The sequence below is a fragment of the Ostrea edulis genome, chromosome 8 (genome assembly GCF_947568905.1).
Source record: "Ostrea edulis chromosome 8, xbOstEdul1.1, whole genome shotgun sequence".
NCBI lineage: Eukaryota > Metazoa > Mollusca > Bivalvia > Ostreida > Ostreidae > Ostrea > Ostrea edulis.
Window position 1 is genome coordinate 20,620,399 of NC_079171.1, and position 15,211 is coordinate 20,635,609.

General features: G+C 35.5%; 1 protein-coding gene across 3 annotated transcripts in view; it reads right to left on the reverse strand.

Moving 5' to 3' along the window:
- Nucleotides 1–402: 402 nt before the first annotated feature.
- Nucleotides 403–15,211, reverse strand: part of LOC125661611 (mucin-2-like) — a 47,784-nt gene continuing 32,975 nt past the window's right edge. For all 3 annotated transcript variants that reach the window (XM_056147121.1, XM_056147122.1, XM_048893681.2), the window contains exons 8-23: nucleotides 15,091–15,158; nucleotides 14,692–14,837; nucleotides 13,765–14,531; nucleotides 13,245–13,312; nucleotides 12,983–13,131; nucleotides 11,205–12,199; nucleotides 10,919–10,989; nucleotides 9,947–10,098; nucleotides 7,888–9,536; nucleotides 5,466–5,533; nucleotides 5,224–5,375; nucleotides 4,844–4,998; nucleotides 4,408–4,653; nucleotides 3,992–4,063; nucleotides 3,765–3,857; nucleotides 403–1,907 (exon numbers count right to left, since the gene is read on the reverse strand). In XM_056147121.1, the coding sequence (XP_056003096.1) occupies nucleotides 1,749–1,907; nucleotides 3,765–3,857; nucleotides 3,992–4,063; nucleotides 4,408–4,653; nucleotides 4,844–4,998; nucleotides 5,224–5,375; nucleotides 5,466–5,533; nucleotides 7,888–9,536; nucleotides 9,947–10,098; nucleotides 10,919–10,989; nucleotides 11,205–12,199; nucleotides 12,983–13,131; nucleotides 13,245–13,312; nucleotides 13,765–14,531; nucleotides 14,692–14,837; nucleotides 15,091–15,158 (5,010 nt within the window). In that variant the 3' untranslated portion in view covers nucleotides 403–1,748. The remainder of the gene's footprint in view (nucleotides 1,908–3,764; nucleotides 3,858–3,991; nucleotides 4,064–4,407; nucleotides 4,654–4,843; nucleotides 4,999–5,223; nucleotides 5,376–5,465; nucleotides 5,534–7,887; nucleotides 9,537–9,946; nucleotides 10,099–10,918; nucleotides 10,990–11,204; nucleotides 12,200–12,982; nucleotides 13,132–13,244; nucleotides 13,313–13,764; nucleotides 14,532–14,691; nucleotides 14,838–15,090; nucleotides 15,159–15,211) is intronic.

Below are 15,211 nucleotides of genomic sequence, written 5' to 3' on the forward strand. Positions count from 1 at the left end.
TGGTCGTTATAACGATCTACCACTACAAACTCTCAATGAGAGGCGAAGATAACGAACAGTGATCAATCTCATAACTCTTATAAGCAATACAAAACAGGGAATTGGGCAAAGACGGACACCTGGATATAACAGAGGTGGGATCAGGTGCCAAGGAGGAGTAAGCATCCCCTGTCGACCGGTTACACCCGCCATGAGCCCTATATCTTGATCAGGTAAACGGAGTTATCAGTAGTCAAAATCAGTGTACCAAGAACGGCCTAACAATCGGTATAAAACACGTCCGATAAGTTTTGACCCAATAGGTTGTATTGGCAAACTAGAGTTTGTTTGTCCCGAGGAATGGACAGGTCGTACCAAAATTTAATATAGATATAATTTTCCAACAAAACCAGAAACAGCTAATTCACATATACAGTCTTTTATAAATTTAAATCTCATTGTATAAATATATAATTGAAATCTCAGATAAAGTTCAAAGACAACACGGTACATAAACTTTTGAAACCAAAGTAATATCTTATGTACTCACAAAATCTATTTTCACATAATACCATTGCATAAATCAATTCATCCACACGCACATACGTCCATATCTGTACAAAGCATAAAGCAAACCTCTTCTCCTTAAATAACACACACGCTTCGTTGTCATTTCCATTACAATTATGAAGAAATCACAACTCGTTTGTTTTTCTTTATAGTGAATGGCGTCATACAATTATGATAATCACAATAATACCCTGACTCTCTTATTGCTTGAATAAATATATAATCTTTTGCATAGCTACTATGGTCGATAAAACAACGATTGGCAAATACATATGTAACACGGATTGAAACATTGTAAGCAATGCATTAATGGAATATGACAATGAGTTTAAATGTACATAAACTAGTAAAACAATAAATGCCACTTAAAAAAAACCCATATACTCCTCTTTACTACATACTAAGAAAACCACTCGATTGATCCGAGACGTGATTTTAGCGAGACCACAGACAGAGACATACAGCATATTCATAATTATGCAAACAACCACTATCACAGACAATGTCACGTGGTTCTTTCACATTAACATTTAAAAATCTCGTCAGGTTATCATAATATTTAGAAAATAAATCAACTTTTTATAATTTTGTCTAGGAGCTGACTAGTAAACGGTAAACACTTGAGACAAGATACATGCACGTAGTATTTGAAACTTTTTAATAATGACTTATTACGTATTAAGTTTTATTAAATATATCGTACTTTCACCATCGTTTGTTCTTCCATGTTGTGTCAACGAAATGCACATAATATTACGTCACCAAAGATGTATACAAAATAAATTCCTTGCACAACTCCGCATTACCCATGTCCTAAAGACAGCATGTCCATTAGTCACAACATTCATTCATTGAAAAGTAAACCATGCACACATACCCATGTAAATGTACACAAATTCAAAAAAATAATACCTTATATAATCTCCATATTTTGATTATACGTCACACATGATATTCACATACCATATCAATATATTAATCTTTTGGTAAAATACACTCAATCTTGATAATAAGAGATTGTTTTTGAGCGAAAACATGAAGGTTTTGCATAACGACAACGTACCAAGATCATGTGACTTGAACACGGCGTCATAACTGTCTGCTGACCTTGTATCGATTACCTTACACTGTGGTGGTGCGTGTTTTTTTGGCAGTGTTAGAAGGGTAAGCCAGCCAATGACGTCGATAGATCACGTCATCTAAAGATGTGTTTGCCAAACCTCTTTTTCTTCATCGTAATTAGTCCGTGGGAATTCTTTAAGGGATTCGAACATGTTTTCATCTAAGTTCAATGATTCAGTCTCGCTCTGAGATTTTTCAACACTTCCGGTGTAACTATCTGTGTCTATAACTACAGCCTGGAAAAAAATGAAAATAAAACCAGTTACATGGGTCTAGTCACCAAGGTAATATGCAAAACTAAATAATATTAAAATACATTTACTTGTAGCGACAGCGCAAGGTGCGGCAAACAATTATCACGTTCCATTGACTATTAATTGACTGTGTACCACAACATAAAGATGTTGCCATGGCATTTTGTGTTTATTTCAAAAATAGAAAACTGACGATATTATGATAGATGAAAATCGGAATACCTCGGTGATGAAGCGTTAGTTAAATAACAATTCACTGTGATTAGTCGAACCCATTAAGCTTTGCGTAATCATCTTATTTTTCTGTCCAATTAACCCTGATACAATCAAGCTGCAACATTTAGCATGTGTCACGTCAACCAAATAATAATATACAATAACCAAATATACTTTTATATATATGTGTACAACGAATATACGTTTCAGCTAAGTGCTTGACATTCCTGTAGTTAGTAAGATCAAGAAACGGAGATGTATACATATACATGTTTCCATGTGTGATCGTGATGCCATGTAATATAATAGTATAGAGATGATTCAGATTCTACTTTAATCGTAGTTTATCCACGAGTACTGAATGAAGAAAAACACTACAAATGTGTAGATAATCGTATACATGTAGTGCTATGAATATTCTAATTATATCATTTAAGTAAGTTATTTGTTAAAAGTAAAGTATAACAACAAAAGAAAGCACATATAATAAGAATCTAAAATAAACAGTTGTGCAGTGTTTGTTTTGCGAATTCAAATATGGATAATCGATTCATCAATATGCAACGCAATCACCCAAATGTGCGATTTGGTGGTGCATTATTCATAGTTCTATACAAATTTCTGATATGAAATCGACACATACAGTATTCAAAATTAAACATACACTGTACGTACATTTATCACATATCGTAAATCCAAAATAGCAACTTGCTTCCCCCTCTCGCATTACAAGAATATTGCAGAGAAAAAATATCAAAATTCAGATTTACAACATGCACATTTGTAATTTGTTAGATGCAACACGGTGTGACAAATGTTGATTAGTTCAAAATGCCGAGCCCGATATATTTGGCCCATACTTACCTTTGGACGTCAAAACCCTGTTGTTTTTGTGGTCTGATAAAACAATCAATATTGACATACTCTATACGTGTTTGTTAGATATATATGTAAATTTCAAAACCAAATTTGTTTATTTCCTTCTATGTAATTAGAAAAGTACAAATCTGAAAGTTTACAAATATTAAAAGTTTACAAATTTAAGCATGCAGAAATTAACAGACTTGAAATGTACAATATTTTTCACAAACCTTATTGAAAAGATAAACAGAAATATGTGAGATTTTTTAAATAATGAAAATATTTGTTAAGAGTCGGCTTCCTAACTTTAATTGTTAAATAATTTCGTGTACATTTTAATGAAAATCAAACAAACGGGGACCTGCTACTGTGTGGTGTGGATATTGGTTAGTGGTTTTGCGCTTAATCAAACACACTACACGAAAAAAGAGTGCTAGTAAGAGAAAGAAATCAGAAGTCAGTTATAACAAGCACACGAGAACCGGTGGAGTCACTTACACTACAAATGGTCGTCACGTTCTGATCGCTAAAAAGTACCACGTAATCAAAAATTACTCTAGACTAATCCTAACATGCAGGACATACATAATTAATTACTAGTGAGTGATATCTTATCATTGATGGTAGTTTTTTGTTTTTGCCTCAGTTACAATGGATAATTCAGCGTTTGCTAGATTCAATGAGAATTGTCTTCTAAGAACACATGCTTACAAAAATCAATTCAAGATATCAAATATTCTAATAATAAGTAACCGTATTCACCTCTCCTTCATTATAAGTGGCCCCGCCTTCTTTATGATCATCAGGTAAGAGCGAGGACACGGGCCTATTGCTATCTGTTATTTGGAGCTGAATCTAAATGGACAGGACAACAGTTAAGGATGTGGTTTGGTTTTTTAAAAATATATATTCTACTTTCCAGCATGGTGTTTAAAAATTTTGAAAACCAAAGGTTTCTTAAAATCGAATATAGAAAATTTCATAGTGACCTCTTCAGAACTGACTGGTTCTGACTGATGCATTTCATCAACTCGAAATTCCTCTGTATCGACGAAATTAGTCTACAATAAAACGGGAAACAATTGTTTCTGTTGCTTTTATCATTTAACGTAACATCATTTTGTATTATTAAAAATTTAGTTAAGGTAGTTTTTCTTTAATGGAGGGCAATGACACAAATCTTTATTTGATTATATTTAATACATTATAAAGACTGTTGGTTTTTCATAATTTCTATGATATATCTAACAGGGACTCTTAAATCAATTTAATGTTGAAATGGTGAGGGATCTTTTAATTTCTTACAGAATTTACCAGCCGCCCAGACGTACTTATTTTTAAAAAGCAACAACTGAAATGACAGTTTGAAATATCAAATCTTGTCAGGAAAGGAAATAGTATTTACCGTTTCATTTTCTTGCCCCTGTGTATTTCCGTTCTGACGTAAATCCGGGCCTGTGTTTTGTTGCAAGTCAGATGTTTTCAGATGATACACTTGTGCAGGGGCTTTGATTTCTTCATCAACTGTCATAGTTTCCTTCGGAATATTATTATCGTATGCAAATTCACTTCCGGTGGACTTTCGAATATAACCTATGTCGTCAGGATCCTCTGGCATGCGGTATTTCTGTTTCGTATGTCGTCTTGAACACTGATGGAAAAAGATGAAAGATCTTGATAAACGTCAAAATTCTGAAACTTGCCTTCATTACTTGGTCACCAAGAACGCTCGCCCCTTAGGGTAAGGCACTTCCTGCAGTTTAAGGGATGTGTCTTTTAAATCATACATGTATATACTTTATATAAATCAATAATCGGTCAGTGTATGGAGTCAAACTCACCAGCACACAAATCATGGCTAACAGGAAGACTAGAACAACCACCCCACACACTATGACAGCAATACCCCAATTAGGAACAATGAAGTCCGCAGGCGTGACCGGAAGTTCCGTTGTGATCGTCGGTTTTTCAGTAGTAGTAGGTACAGCGGGTATTTCTGTTGAAGAAGATTCTTTGTAAAAGGTTCTTATATCCAAAAGATTTTAAGACAGGGGATGCACATTTCCATCGACATAAAAATAATTTTGAATGTTTGATGTATTCTAGTAGTTTAGTTTCATACATTTTACATGTTACTTCTCAATAATCTTAAATAGTGCAATTGAATTTCATACTTTAGACAGTGATATTGATAGCAATACCCGTCATCGTTCTAACTTACTGTTGTGTGATGTCGAGGAGATGTCTATTGTGATATTAGATCCAAATGCCCCACTATTAGCGGCAGTGTTGAGTATGGTATTCAACTGATCAGACAGAATGGATTCACTTCCGGAAAATTGCACACCGTAGTCAACAATCACACTTCCTTCCCTGAAAGATGCGAAAATACAAAGAGATAAGAGAACGAGCGAAAGAGTGAGAGGAGAGAAAGTGAAATATAGAAAGAAAGGGAGAGAATACCTGAATGAAATATTCACGATACCAACTATTCGACCTTTGTATGCACTTTCTCCGTAAATTTCCAGAAGCTGAAAAATAGTATATTATACTTAAGTATGAAAATCCATAGAGTCAAATTAATGTTAAGAGGTAAACTTTCAAACTATGGCTTTCCTCACGAGACAAACGCCCCTGTGGACGTAACCTAAAACTGTTTCTTTAATGATGCTGCGTGCAGCTGTGTAATTATACGCTTCATATATTGTAGGTCCTTACCAAAAAGAACTACGTACGATAACTCCAGATTCCCGCCTATATTTTCAACTTCCACGTTTTAAAAAGCTTAGCAAATTTGCTAATGTTTTTTTAATGCCAAGTAAAATTTATTATCAATTGATTAATACCAGTATTAATCAATAAATTACTCTTAATTACAACTTCTTTCGATTAGAAGGTACAAAAATATGTTCCTTGAGGGCATGATTTAAAACTTCATGTATTTTAAAATGCTTATTAATATGATTAAATAACCATTTGAATTGTTACCTTATATCAATGAGTAAAAAATGGTTAATCTTCATTTTTCATTGTTTAACCTTATTTGCAATCGATCGAAGAGTGAACATTTTGGCCGTGTTTTGGTCTGTAAACATATGCACCCCCCTCTCCGTGAAACAACGAAAGTTTTGATATAAATTTGCTAAATGACAATTTATAATATATGTAAAGTAAAAAGGAATTTGTGTTTTAAAAATAGTTTTCGTTTTCCATTGATTTCTATAGTGAAATATGTGATTTTTAACCCGCATTATAGAGTTATCTCTCTTCCTTTTGTCAAATAAATCAACTTGTAAATATCACTATTGACGTAAAAATCATTTAGAAACGATAACTTTTGAAAATTGATCAGACGATAGGCGGCGAAACAATGCTATCGTTCGCAGTTTTTTTTTTTACCATTCATCGAAGTATTTGCTTTGTATTTTATTTATTATCTAGTGAAGACATAACCTAATGCTTTCGATGACAATTCACTGAAGCACACAATATAGGTCAGGTACAATATGGAGACCATGATTGATTGACTGATCTTACATTGTTTAACGTCCCCCTCAATATGGAGATGCCACAACTACTGGTGAAGGGTTGAAAATTTTAAACATATGTTCGGCGCTTATGGTCTTTATGCAGGGAGGGATCTTTACCGTGCCACACCTGCTGTGACACGGGGCCTCGGTTTGTTGCGGTCTCATCCGAAAGACCGCCCCATTTAGTCGCCTCTTACGACAAGCAAGGGGTAATGAGGACCTATTCTAACCCGGATCTCTACGGGACTGGACAGCATGAGCAGGACGATAAACTGTAGATGTCGTATGAACAAGGATATGTAATTATGGTAGATAAGGATTTTTGTGCAACGTGTTAATTGTGTATGTTCTATTTCGTCCTATTTTGGATATGTAAAATATGGTAAATAGCATTTCTTGTATAACATGTTAAATTTGCTTCTTTCACGTTTGTCGGATGTTAGGTATGGAAAAATTTCTGTTTGACCATCCCCACCCCCCTTTGGGATGCCTCATATTGGTTTGTTTTCTTATCACTGCAGTCTTGGTTGGAAATTTCCGATCAGGCAATCTTAGATGATGTAATGATTTGTTTAGGGCCCCGTGCTTTGTCTATTCCATGGTTTATCAATCACAGAGCGCCTTTAGGACGCTTTGGTCATTCTGATTCATTTGTAAAACCTACCTTATTTGATTGCAGGCAGCTCGATTTCGTTATTTCATTATAGGGAGATCAGATTACATAATCATACCTATGTGATGTTCTCGTATTTTTGTTTCGACTCATTCTGACCCCCACAGGCTTATTCTGTTACATATAACTTCGTCATTGTCAACATAAATGATTTTTTTTTCAATTTTCATCATTGTCCTCCTTTCACTGCCTTTATCAAGTAACAAGCAAAGGCTACTGGACAAGTGATATTAACTAAGGAACATGAATGGTTTTATTACGTTAGGTTATTGTGTTATGTTGCGTTTAGCTGTAAACATAGTTCTTAACATTGTGTTTACAGACATATAGACGATTATGGTGATTCCAATATAATCTCAAATACATTTTACAAGGACATGATAACATTGTTTCATGTTTTAAAACGAATTTGGCGTTATCATGGTTTTACAGTTTAAGTAAAATGAAATTTTTGAGATTTCTGTTTATCCATGCTGCAGACTGAGTTACGGTTCTTGTTGAACACTTTAGGAGTTTATCATGACAATTTTGATCTACTAAAGAATATTTCAGCTACTTACTTTAGGATATATCTTATTCTTGAGTGTCTCATATTCCCCATAATTTACATCTGCTACTTACTTTAGGATATATCTTATTCTTGAGTGTCTCATATTCCCCAGAATTTACATCTGCTACTTACTTTAGGATATATCTTATTCTTGAGTGTCTCATATTCCCCAGAATTTACATCTGCGAGTTTGGCATTCCAAGTCTGGCTGGTGATTCTAATTGAAGCATTCACTGTTTGTTGTACAACAGGTGTTGTACTTTCTGATGTTGTTGAAGTCTGTGTTGTTGTTGGAGCCTGTGTTGTTGTTGTTGTTGTTGTTGGAGCCTGTGTTGTTGTTGTTGTTGTAGGAGCCTGTGTTGTTGTTGTTGTAGGAGCCTGTGTTGTTGTTGTAGGAGCCTGTGTTGTTGTTGTTGTTGTTGTAGGAGCCTGTGTTGTTGTAGGAGCCTGTGTTGTTGTTGTTGTTGTTGTAGGAGCCTGTGTTGTTGTAGTAGCCTGTGTTGTTGTTGTTGGAGCCTGTGTTGTTGTTGTTGTTGTTGTAGGAGCCTGTGGTGTTGTTGTTGTTGTTGTAGGAGCCTGTGTTGTTGTAGGAGCTTGTGTTGTTGTTGTTGTTGTAGGAGCCTGTGTTGTTGTAGGAGCCTGTGTTGTTGTTGTTGTTGTTGGAGCCTGTGTTGTTGTTGTTGTTGTAGGAGCCTGTGTTGTTGTTGTTGTTGTAGGAGGCTGTGTTGTTGTTGTTGTTGTTGGAGCCTGTGTTGTTGTTGTAGTAGTAGTAGTAGGAACCTGTGTTGTAGGGGCCTGTGTTCTTGTAGAAGGGGGCTGTGTTGTTGGAGCCTGTGTTGTTGTAGGAGCCTGTGTTGTCGTAGTAGAGGCTTGTGTTGTTGTAGTAGGAGCCTGTGTTGTTGTAGTAGGGGGCTCTGTTATTGGAGCCTGTGTTGTTGTAGCCTGTGTTGTTGTTGGAGCCTGTGTTGTTATTGTAGCCTGTGTTGTAGTTATAGGCTGCATTGTTGACAAAGCCTGTGTTGTTGTAGATGTATCTATCATTGTAGAAAATTGAGTTGTCATTGGATCTTTGGTTGTTGTTTCAGCTTTAGTTGTTGTTACGAATTGTGTTGTAAGTGTTTCTGTTGTTTTAGGAGACTGTGTTGTTATAGAAGCTTGTGTTGATGTAGGAACTTGTGTTGTTGTAAGAGCTAATGTTGTTGTAGTAGGAGATTGTGTTGTTGTTGCTGCTTGAGTTGTAACAGTTTGACTTATTGCTTCAGTCGTTGTCAGGGGTATTGCTGTTATTGGAACTTCCGTTGTTGGAGATTGTGTTGTTTGGACATCAGTTGTCGGTGCTTCAGTTGTTGTATCTAATGTAGTTACTGTAACGTCTTCTGTTGTGGAAGTCTCAATTCCTGGGGCTGTTGGTGTTGTGGATTTGAAATCAATTACGTCACTGGTGACCACAGGGACACGGGTTGTAATAATGGATTCAGTGGTGGAGGCATTTGTTACGCCTTCTGGGTATTTGGATGACATTTCCGGTTCGATTGTTGTAGATGGAGATTGAGTGATCGCCCCTGTGGTAGTTACAGGCACTGTTGGAGTTGTTTGGAATTCAATGGTTGATGTCTGCGTGGTTGTGGAATACTGAGTTGTCAAACCTTTTGTTGTTAGTGGTTTAGTTGTCTCTTGAGGTTCACTGGTTGAAACAACACTTGTAGTGGTCACTTCTTCACTTGTTGTCTCTGGAATCTCTGTTGTTGATCGAACAGAAGGAACAGTTGTCTGTGATGTCTCTGCATTAGAAACCATAGTTATATTACTCAACTGTTGATTACAGTTATAAGCCACTCCTAAATAGCATGTTGAGTTTAACGCTGGGAATGTATGGTTTTAATTAATCAACCCCAGTTACAGTACTTAGTTTAGCGTGATTCATATTTCAGCGCCTGTGGCAGTGAACCAAATACACATATTTGTTGTTGCATTAATATATGATAATCTCCATCTAACCAATATCAAATCACTGACCAAGCGCCATGTCAAGATTATACCAAATATGGCATGAGATTCAATAGCGCTTAACTAATTACACAGTATACACGCATTGTAAAGACATTTATGCTAGTGTTTATGTTTTATTTACATAATTACTAGTATTATAGCGTTAACAGGGGTCCAAATTGGACAACACTTTTAGCCATACCTATGTGTGAAGTGAAGATCGGATCTATCACAATATCTAGACCAAAATTGCCGTCTTTGAACCACTTGTTGATTTCTGAATTCAGAATTTGAGGATCGATGGGTCCGCTACCAATGAACCTGACGAGGTATGTGACGATCACACTTCCTTCGCTGAAATTAAGCACATTTTCTTATTCTTAGTTAACATATATAGGAATTTACATCCGGCCCAGTCTAGGGCCAAGTTCATGACCTACTGTACGATACTTATAACATCGCACTAAACCATATAGACAAGAGACTTGCTTTCGATGATGATGAATCAATTCCATTTGCTTTACTTTGTCTGTCCCTGCATACAGAATACTACTGCATTTTATTGCTATGATATCGTTCGTTTCACTGTGAAATTTGGCTGCTTTCGCTGAAGGATAAATTCGTAAGTAGGAATAATATATTTTCATATAATTAATACTGATATGAAATCCGTGAATTGAATACAGAGTAAAAACTATATTTTAAGGTATCTCCACTATTATTTGACGTCATAGATTTTTGCAAAATTTTAATTTAACTAAACTTTGTATGACAGAAATGTAATTTTTGGACGAATGTTATTCACTGAGTATACAGAGAGGTTGGTAAACTAATTGATACTGAAAAGTTCATATTCTCTACAAATCATCCATTATACCTATATCAAAATAAAATATTGTTAAGGGCAATAAAACCTACAGTGGTACTTTATCTATATACGATGTTATTATTTCCCTTACATTCAACAATTAATTCATACATACATGTATTTATAAAATAGCTGTTTTTGAAAATGTTTTTGAAATCTTCAACAGTCCCCCATTTTCTTGGAAAAATAAGCGGTAAAATAATACACTTATGAGATCGAATACTGTCGTTTACATATCATTTATATTCATTTGTACAGATGATATCTATTTGGAGGAAATACTCAGATTATTTTGAATAAACTCACCTGTACTTGAATTCGCTTATAAATCCCTGAAATCTGTCCCCGTAAGTACCGAAAGTATAGGCATCGTAAAGCTGTTCAATAAAAAATAAGTCAGTGAACTATCTGTATTTTACAGATCACAGACACATGTGTGTCTCATTATTCTTTTTATATTCAATTTATCAATCTCAGTGAACCCATGATTTTTAGAATTGAAGCTTCTCACAATCTCAAAAAAGTTTGTTTACGCTCGGATTTATAAGTAGATATCACATAACAGAAGTAATTTTCTAGTGAAAACACTTACGCCTGGATAGTATGAAACTGTCAGATTCAAATGATCTTCAGTGGTAGGGTCGGTATATAAAGGATTCCAATCCTCACTTAGAATTCGAATGGTGACAGAAAAGTCTTGCAATGACTTGTCGGTTGTAATTACTGGAGGAATGGTTGACATTTGTTCTGTTGTTACACGCGGTGTTGTTACTGGCTTTGTTTGATTTGCTGTCACTCTCTGTGTTGTTGTAGCTTCAGTTGTATCTCGTATTGATTCCTGAGTTGTTGTAGACTGTGTTGTTTTATCTGTTAGTTTTTGTGTTGTTGTAGCCAGTGTTGTTTCATCTTTTACTCCTAGAGTTGTTGCTGCCTGTGTTGTTTCGTCTGTTACTGCTTGTGTTGTTCCATCTGTTACTTTTTGTGTTGTTGCTGCCTGTGTTGTTTCGTCTGTTACTGCTTGAGTTGTTGTAGTAGTTTGTCTTGTTTCATTTGTTACTCCTTGAGTTGTTGCTGCCTGTGTTGTTTTGTCGGTTACTGCTTGAGTTGTTGCAGCTTGTGTTGTTTCATCTATTACTTTTTGTGTTGTTGCAGCTTGTGTTGTTTCATCTATTACTTTTTGTGTTGTTGCAGCCTGTGTTGTTTCATCTATTACTTTTTGTGTTGTTGCAGCCTGTGTTGTTTCATCTATTACTTTTTGTGTTGTTGCAGCCTGTGTTGTTTCATCTATTACTTTTTGTGTTGTTGCAGCCTGTGTTGTTTCATCTATTACTTTTTGTGTTGTTGCAGCCTGTGTTGTTTCATCTGTTACTGCTTGTGTTGTTGCAACCTGTGTTGTTTCATCTGTTACCCCTTGTGTTGTTTCATCTGTTGCTTTTTGTGTTGTTGTAGACTGTGTTGTTTTACTTGTAGTTACTGCTTGAGTTGTTGCAGTATCTGTTGCTACTGATGACGTCACATCAGTTGTCACTGCATGTCTTGTGGTTGTTACAACGGTCGGAGTGGTTGTGGAGATGCCCAACAGTATTTCTGAGAAGAAAAAAAAACCTTAGCATTCTGTAGACAAGCTTCATTCTTTATCTACTGTGAAGGTTCCCTACTCTTGAGGTCATACACGATTTTTTTTCTAAATGAAATATTTCATCACCTCGAAATGACGAGTTTTTATACGATTTCTAAAATGGGTTTAAATCTTATACTCTAGTAATATGACCATGCTTCATAATTATATCGGCCTATATAACTAACTGTTTGGTTAAATCGCCTAACTAGTAATGTAAGGATCCCTGGTTAAATCGCCTAACTAGTAATGTAAGGATCCCTGGTTAAATCGCAATGTAAGGATCCCTGGTTAAATCGCCTAACTAGTAAGGTAAGGATCTCTGGTTAAATCGCCTAACTAGTAAGGTAAGGATCCCTGGTTAAATCGCCTAACTAGTAATGTAAGGATCCCGGGTTCGATCCCTAACTGATCCAAAGATTTTTATCATAGAAAAACATTTTGCTTAGAAATTCCACTCAGTGGGTTGTATTTTTGTAGAGAACTTTTCACTCATTCAGATGAGCAACCATTTTCTTCTTGATTTGCTTACTTTGAAAGCAGATATCTTACCCAATACATTTAGTTACATTGACTGTTGGCTACTATCGGCGATACTAACTTTCTGATATGGATGTATTGATTAAATAAACTTAACGTTTCGTGTTAAAAGAAACCACATAATCGTCCTCTTATTCATTTCATACACATATATGCCAGCGATTATTGTATCCTTACATATATGTATATGAGAGAAACGTTTTTGGATTTACCTTGATGTGAGGTAAAATTGGGATCAATTTCCGCGGGAGGAAGACCTCCATCTTTAAAAGCCTGGTTGATCATCATATTGAGGGGTTGTGTGTCGATGGGTCCACTTCCGATATACATGATAGTATATCTCATGATGATGCTTCCTTCTCTACAAGGAAAATAATTTGACTTATCGTCTACACTCAAAATGGGTGAGAGATTATTTTTGATTTTCTACCATAACTGAGGAAACAGCTTAGAACGTTTACATGTTTCTCTTACCTGAACTGTAAATCCGAAATATCCATGAACCGATCACTGTATGTACCAAGGTCATAAGTGTTATAGAGCTATAAAGAATAAATGCACTATATTATTCAGATATATTTATATTTCCGATGTTTGTGCTGTTGACATCTTTACCAATTGAGATCATAGCCATTTCTTCATGAATGTGAACGATGTGCGTATGAATCGTGATAAATATAGTATATATATATATATATATATATATATATATATATATATATATATATGTGTGTGTGTGTGTGTGTGTGTGTGTGTGTGTGTGTGTGTATTTATACATGTATATAAATAGCATGTTTCAATTCCTCAACTTTATTTTGATCATCAAATGAAAGTATCATAGAATGATGAAAGGCATGTCTGAAATCACAACAGAAAATTACAATGCAAAAAGTTTCCAGTCATATCTATTAATAAGATTATATTATATATATCTTTGATTTATCATGATAAAGCAGGCTAAGGACAAGCCACCGATGTTTAAATAACTACTTACAAATGTTTTGTACTCATTATTCAGTCTCTCATAGTCCTCGGAAGTAGACAAAGCATACAATGGATTCCAGACCTCGTTCAAAATTCGAATTGTGACTTCAAATTCCCTCAGTACCAGTATATCTGTAGTCTGCGCTGCGTCTGTTGTTGATTCTGTGCTGGTTTCAGGTACAGTTGTTTTTGTTGTTGATTCTGTGCTGGTTTCAGGTACAGTTGTTTTTGTTAATGTTGGACTTCCCGTTGTTGTCTCCATTGTTGTACTTCCGTTTGATGGCGTTGTCGAGGTGTGTAATGTTGGTGCGCCAGTTGTTGTAGACAAGGGTTCTTTCGTTGTAGTAAACTTATCTGTTGTTATGGCAGTTATTGGGACATCAGAAGTGTCCGGTTTTGTTGTCAAAGAATGTGTTGTGAGGGTTGGAGTTGTTATGTTTTCTGGGATTGCTGATGTTACAACATCTGATGATGGAGCCTGTGTCACCTGGGTTGTTGTTCTTAGTTCTGTTGTTATGGAATGCGGTGCTTCACTTCCTGTTGTTGTCTGTGGAACTGTTGTTGTTTTCGGAGGAGTGGGAGACTCTGAGGTCACATTTTGTGTTGTAACAGGGATGGTTGTTGTCATAGATGTCTCTTGTTTTTCCGTTGGATCATGGGTAATGAGAGGTGTTGTCACTGATGGACTATGGGTAATGGTTGGTGATGTCACTGAGGATCGCGTTGTCATACCTTCAATAGTCGGGTTCATGGTCGTTACAGGTTCCGTGCTTAGGGCTACAAATCAGTAATTCAAAAGTCGTTTCTATTAATTTGCTGATATATGATAAGAATGGAGACTAGATTTTCATGTGTAAATTTTTTTTTTCAACATTTGCAGATTAAACGTAATGGACGCACAAAGCAAATCTTTCATTTGCAATAAAGAAAACCTAACCTGTATGTGAGGTAAAATTGGTGTCAATCTGGACATCTGGTGGCAAGATCTGTGACATGGCGTTGATGTGTTTACTAAGGTTGTCCGTGTCTATAGCATCGCCGTCCGTGAAAACGAGGTTGAACTCCGCAATTATGCTCCCTTGTCTGTTTTGTTATTCAAAGTTTCATTAAAGTTTCTCTAGCACTATCAATGTTCACATTGTATTTCGTATTATTACATTAATTGCGAAAATACATAGTTTCATTTCAGAAATGAATTTTAAAATACTACTAATGAAATTGAAGAAATGAATCCTTCACAATATTTTAATTGATATCGGTATTTTCTGAAAATTAGACGTCTGCAGATAAATGTTTGATGTTCTCCCAAGTAAACGGCATAAGAAACATCACATACCTGAACACAATGTCAGATACTGCAACAAAGCGTTGGCCGTACAAACTTGAACCATATACTCCGGAAAGCTGTAAAAATACATGAAAATCTAGATACAAAAAAGGAAATAAGAACCGGAAAT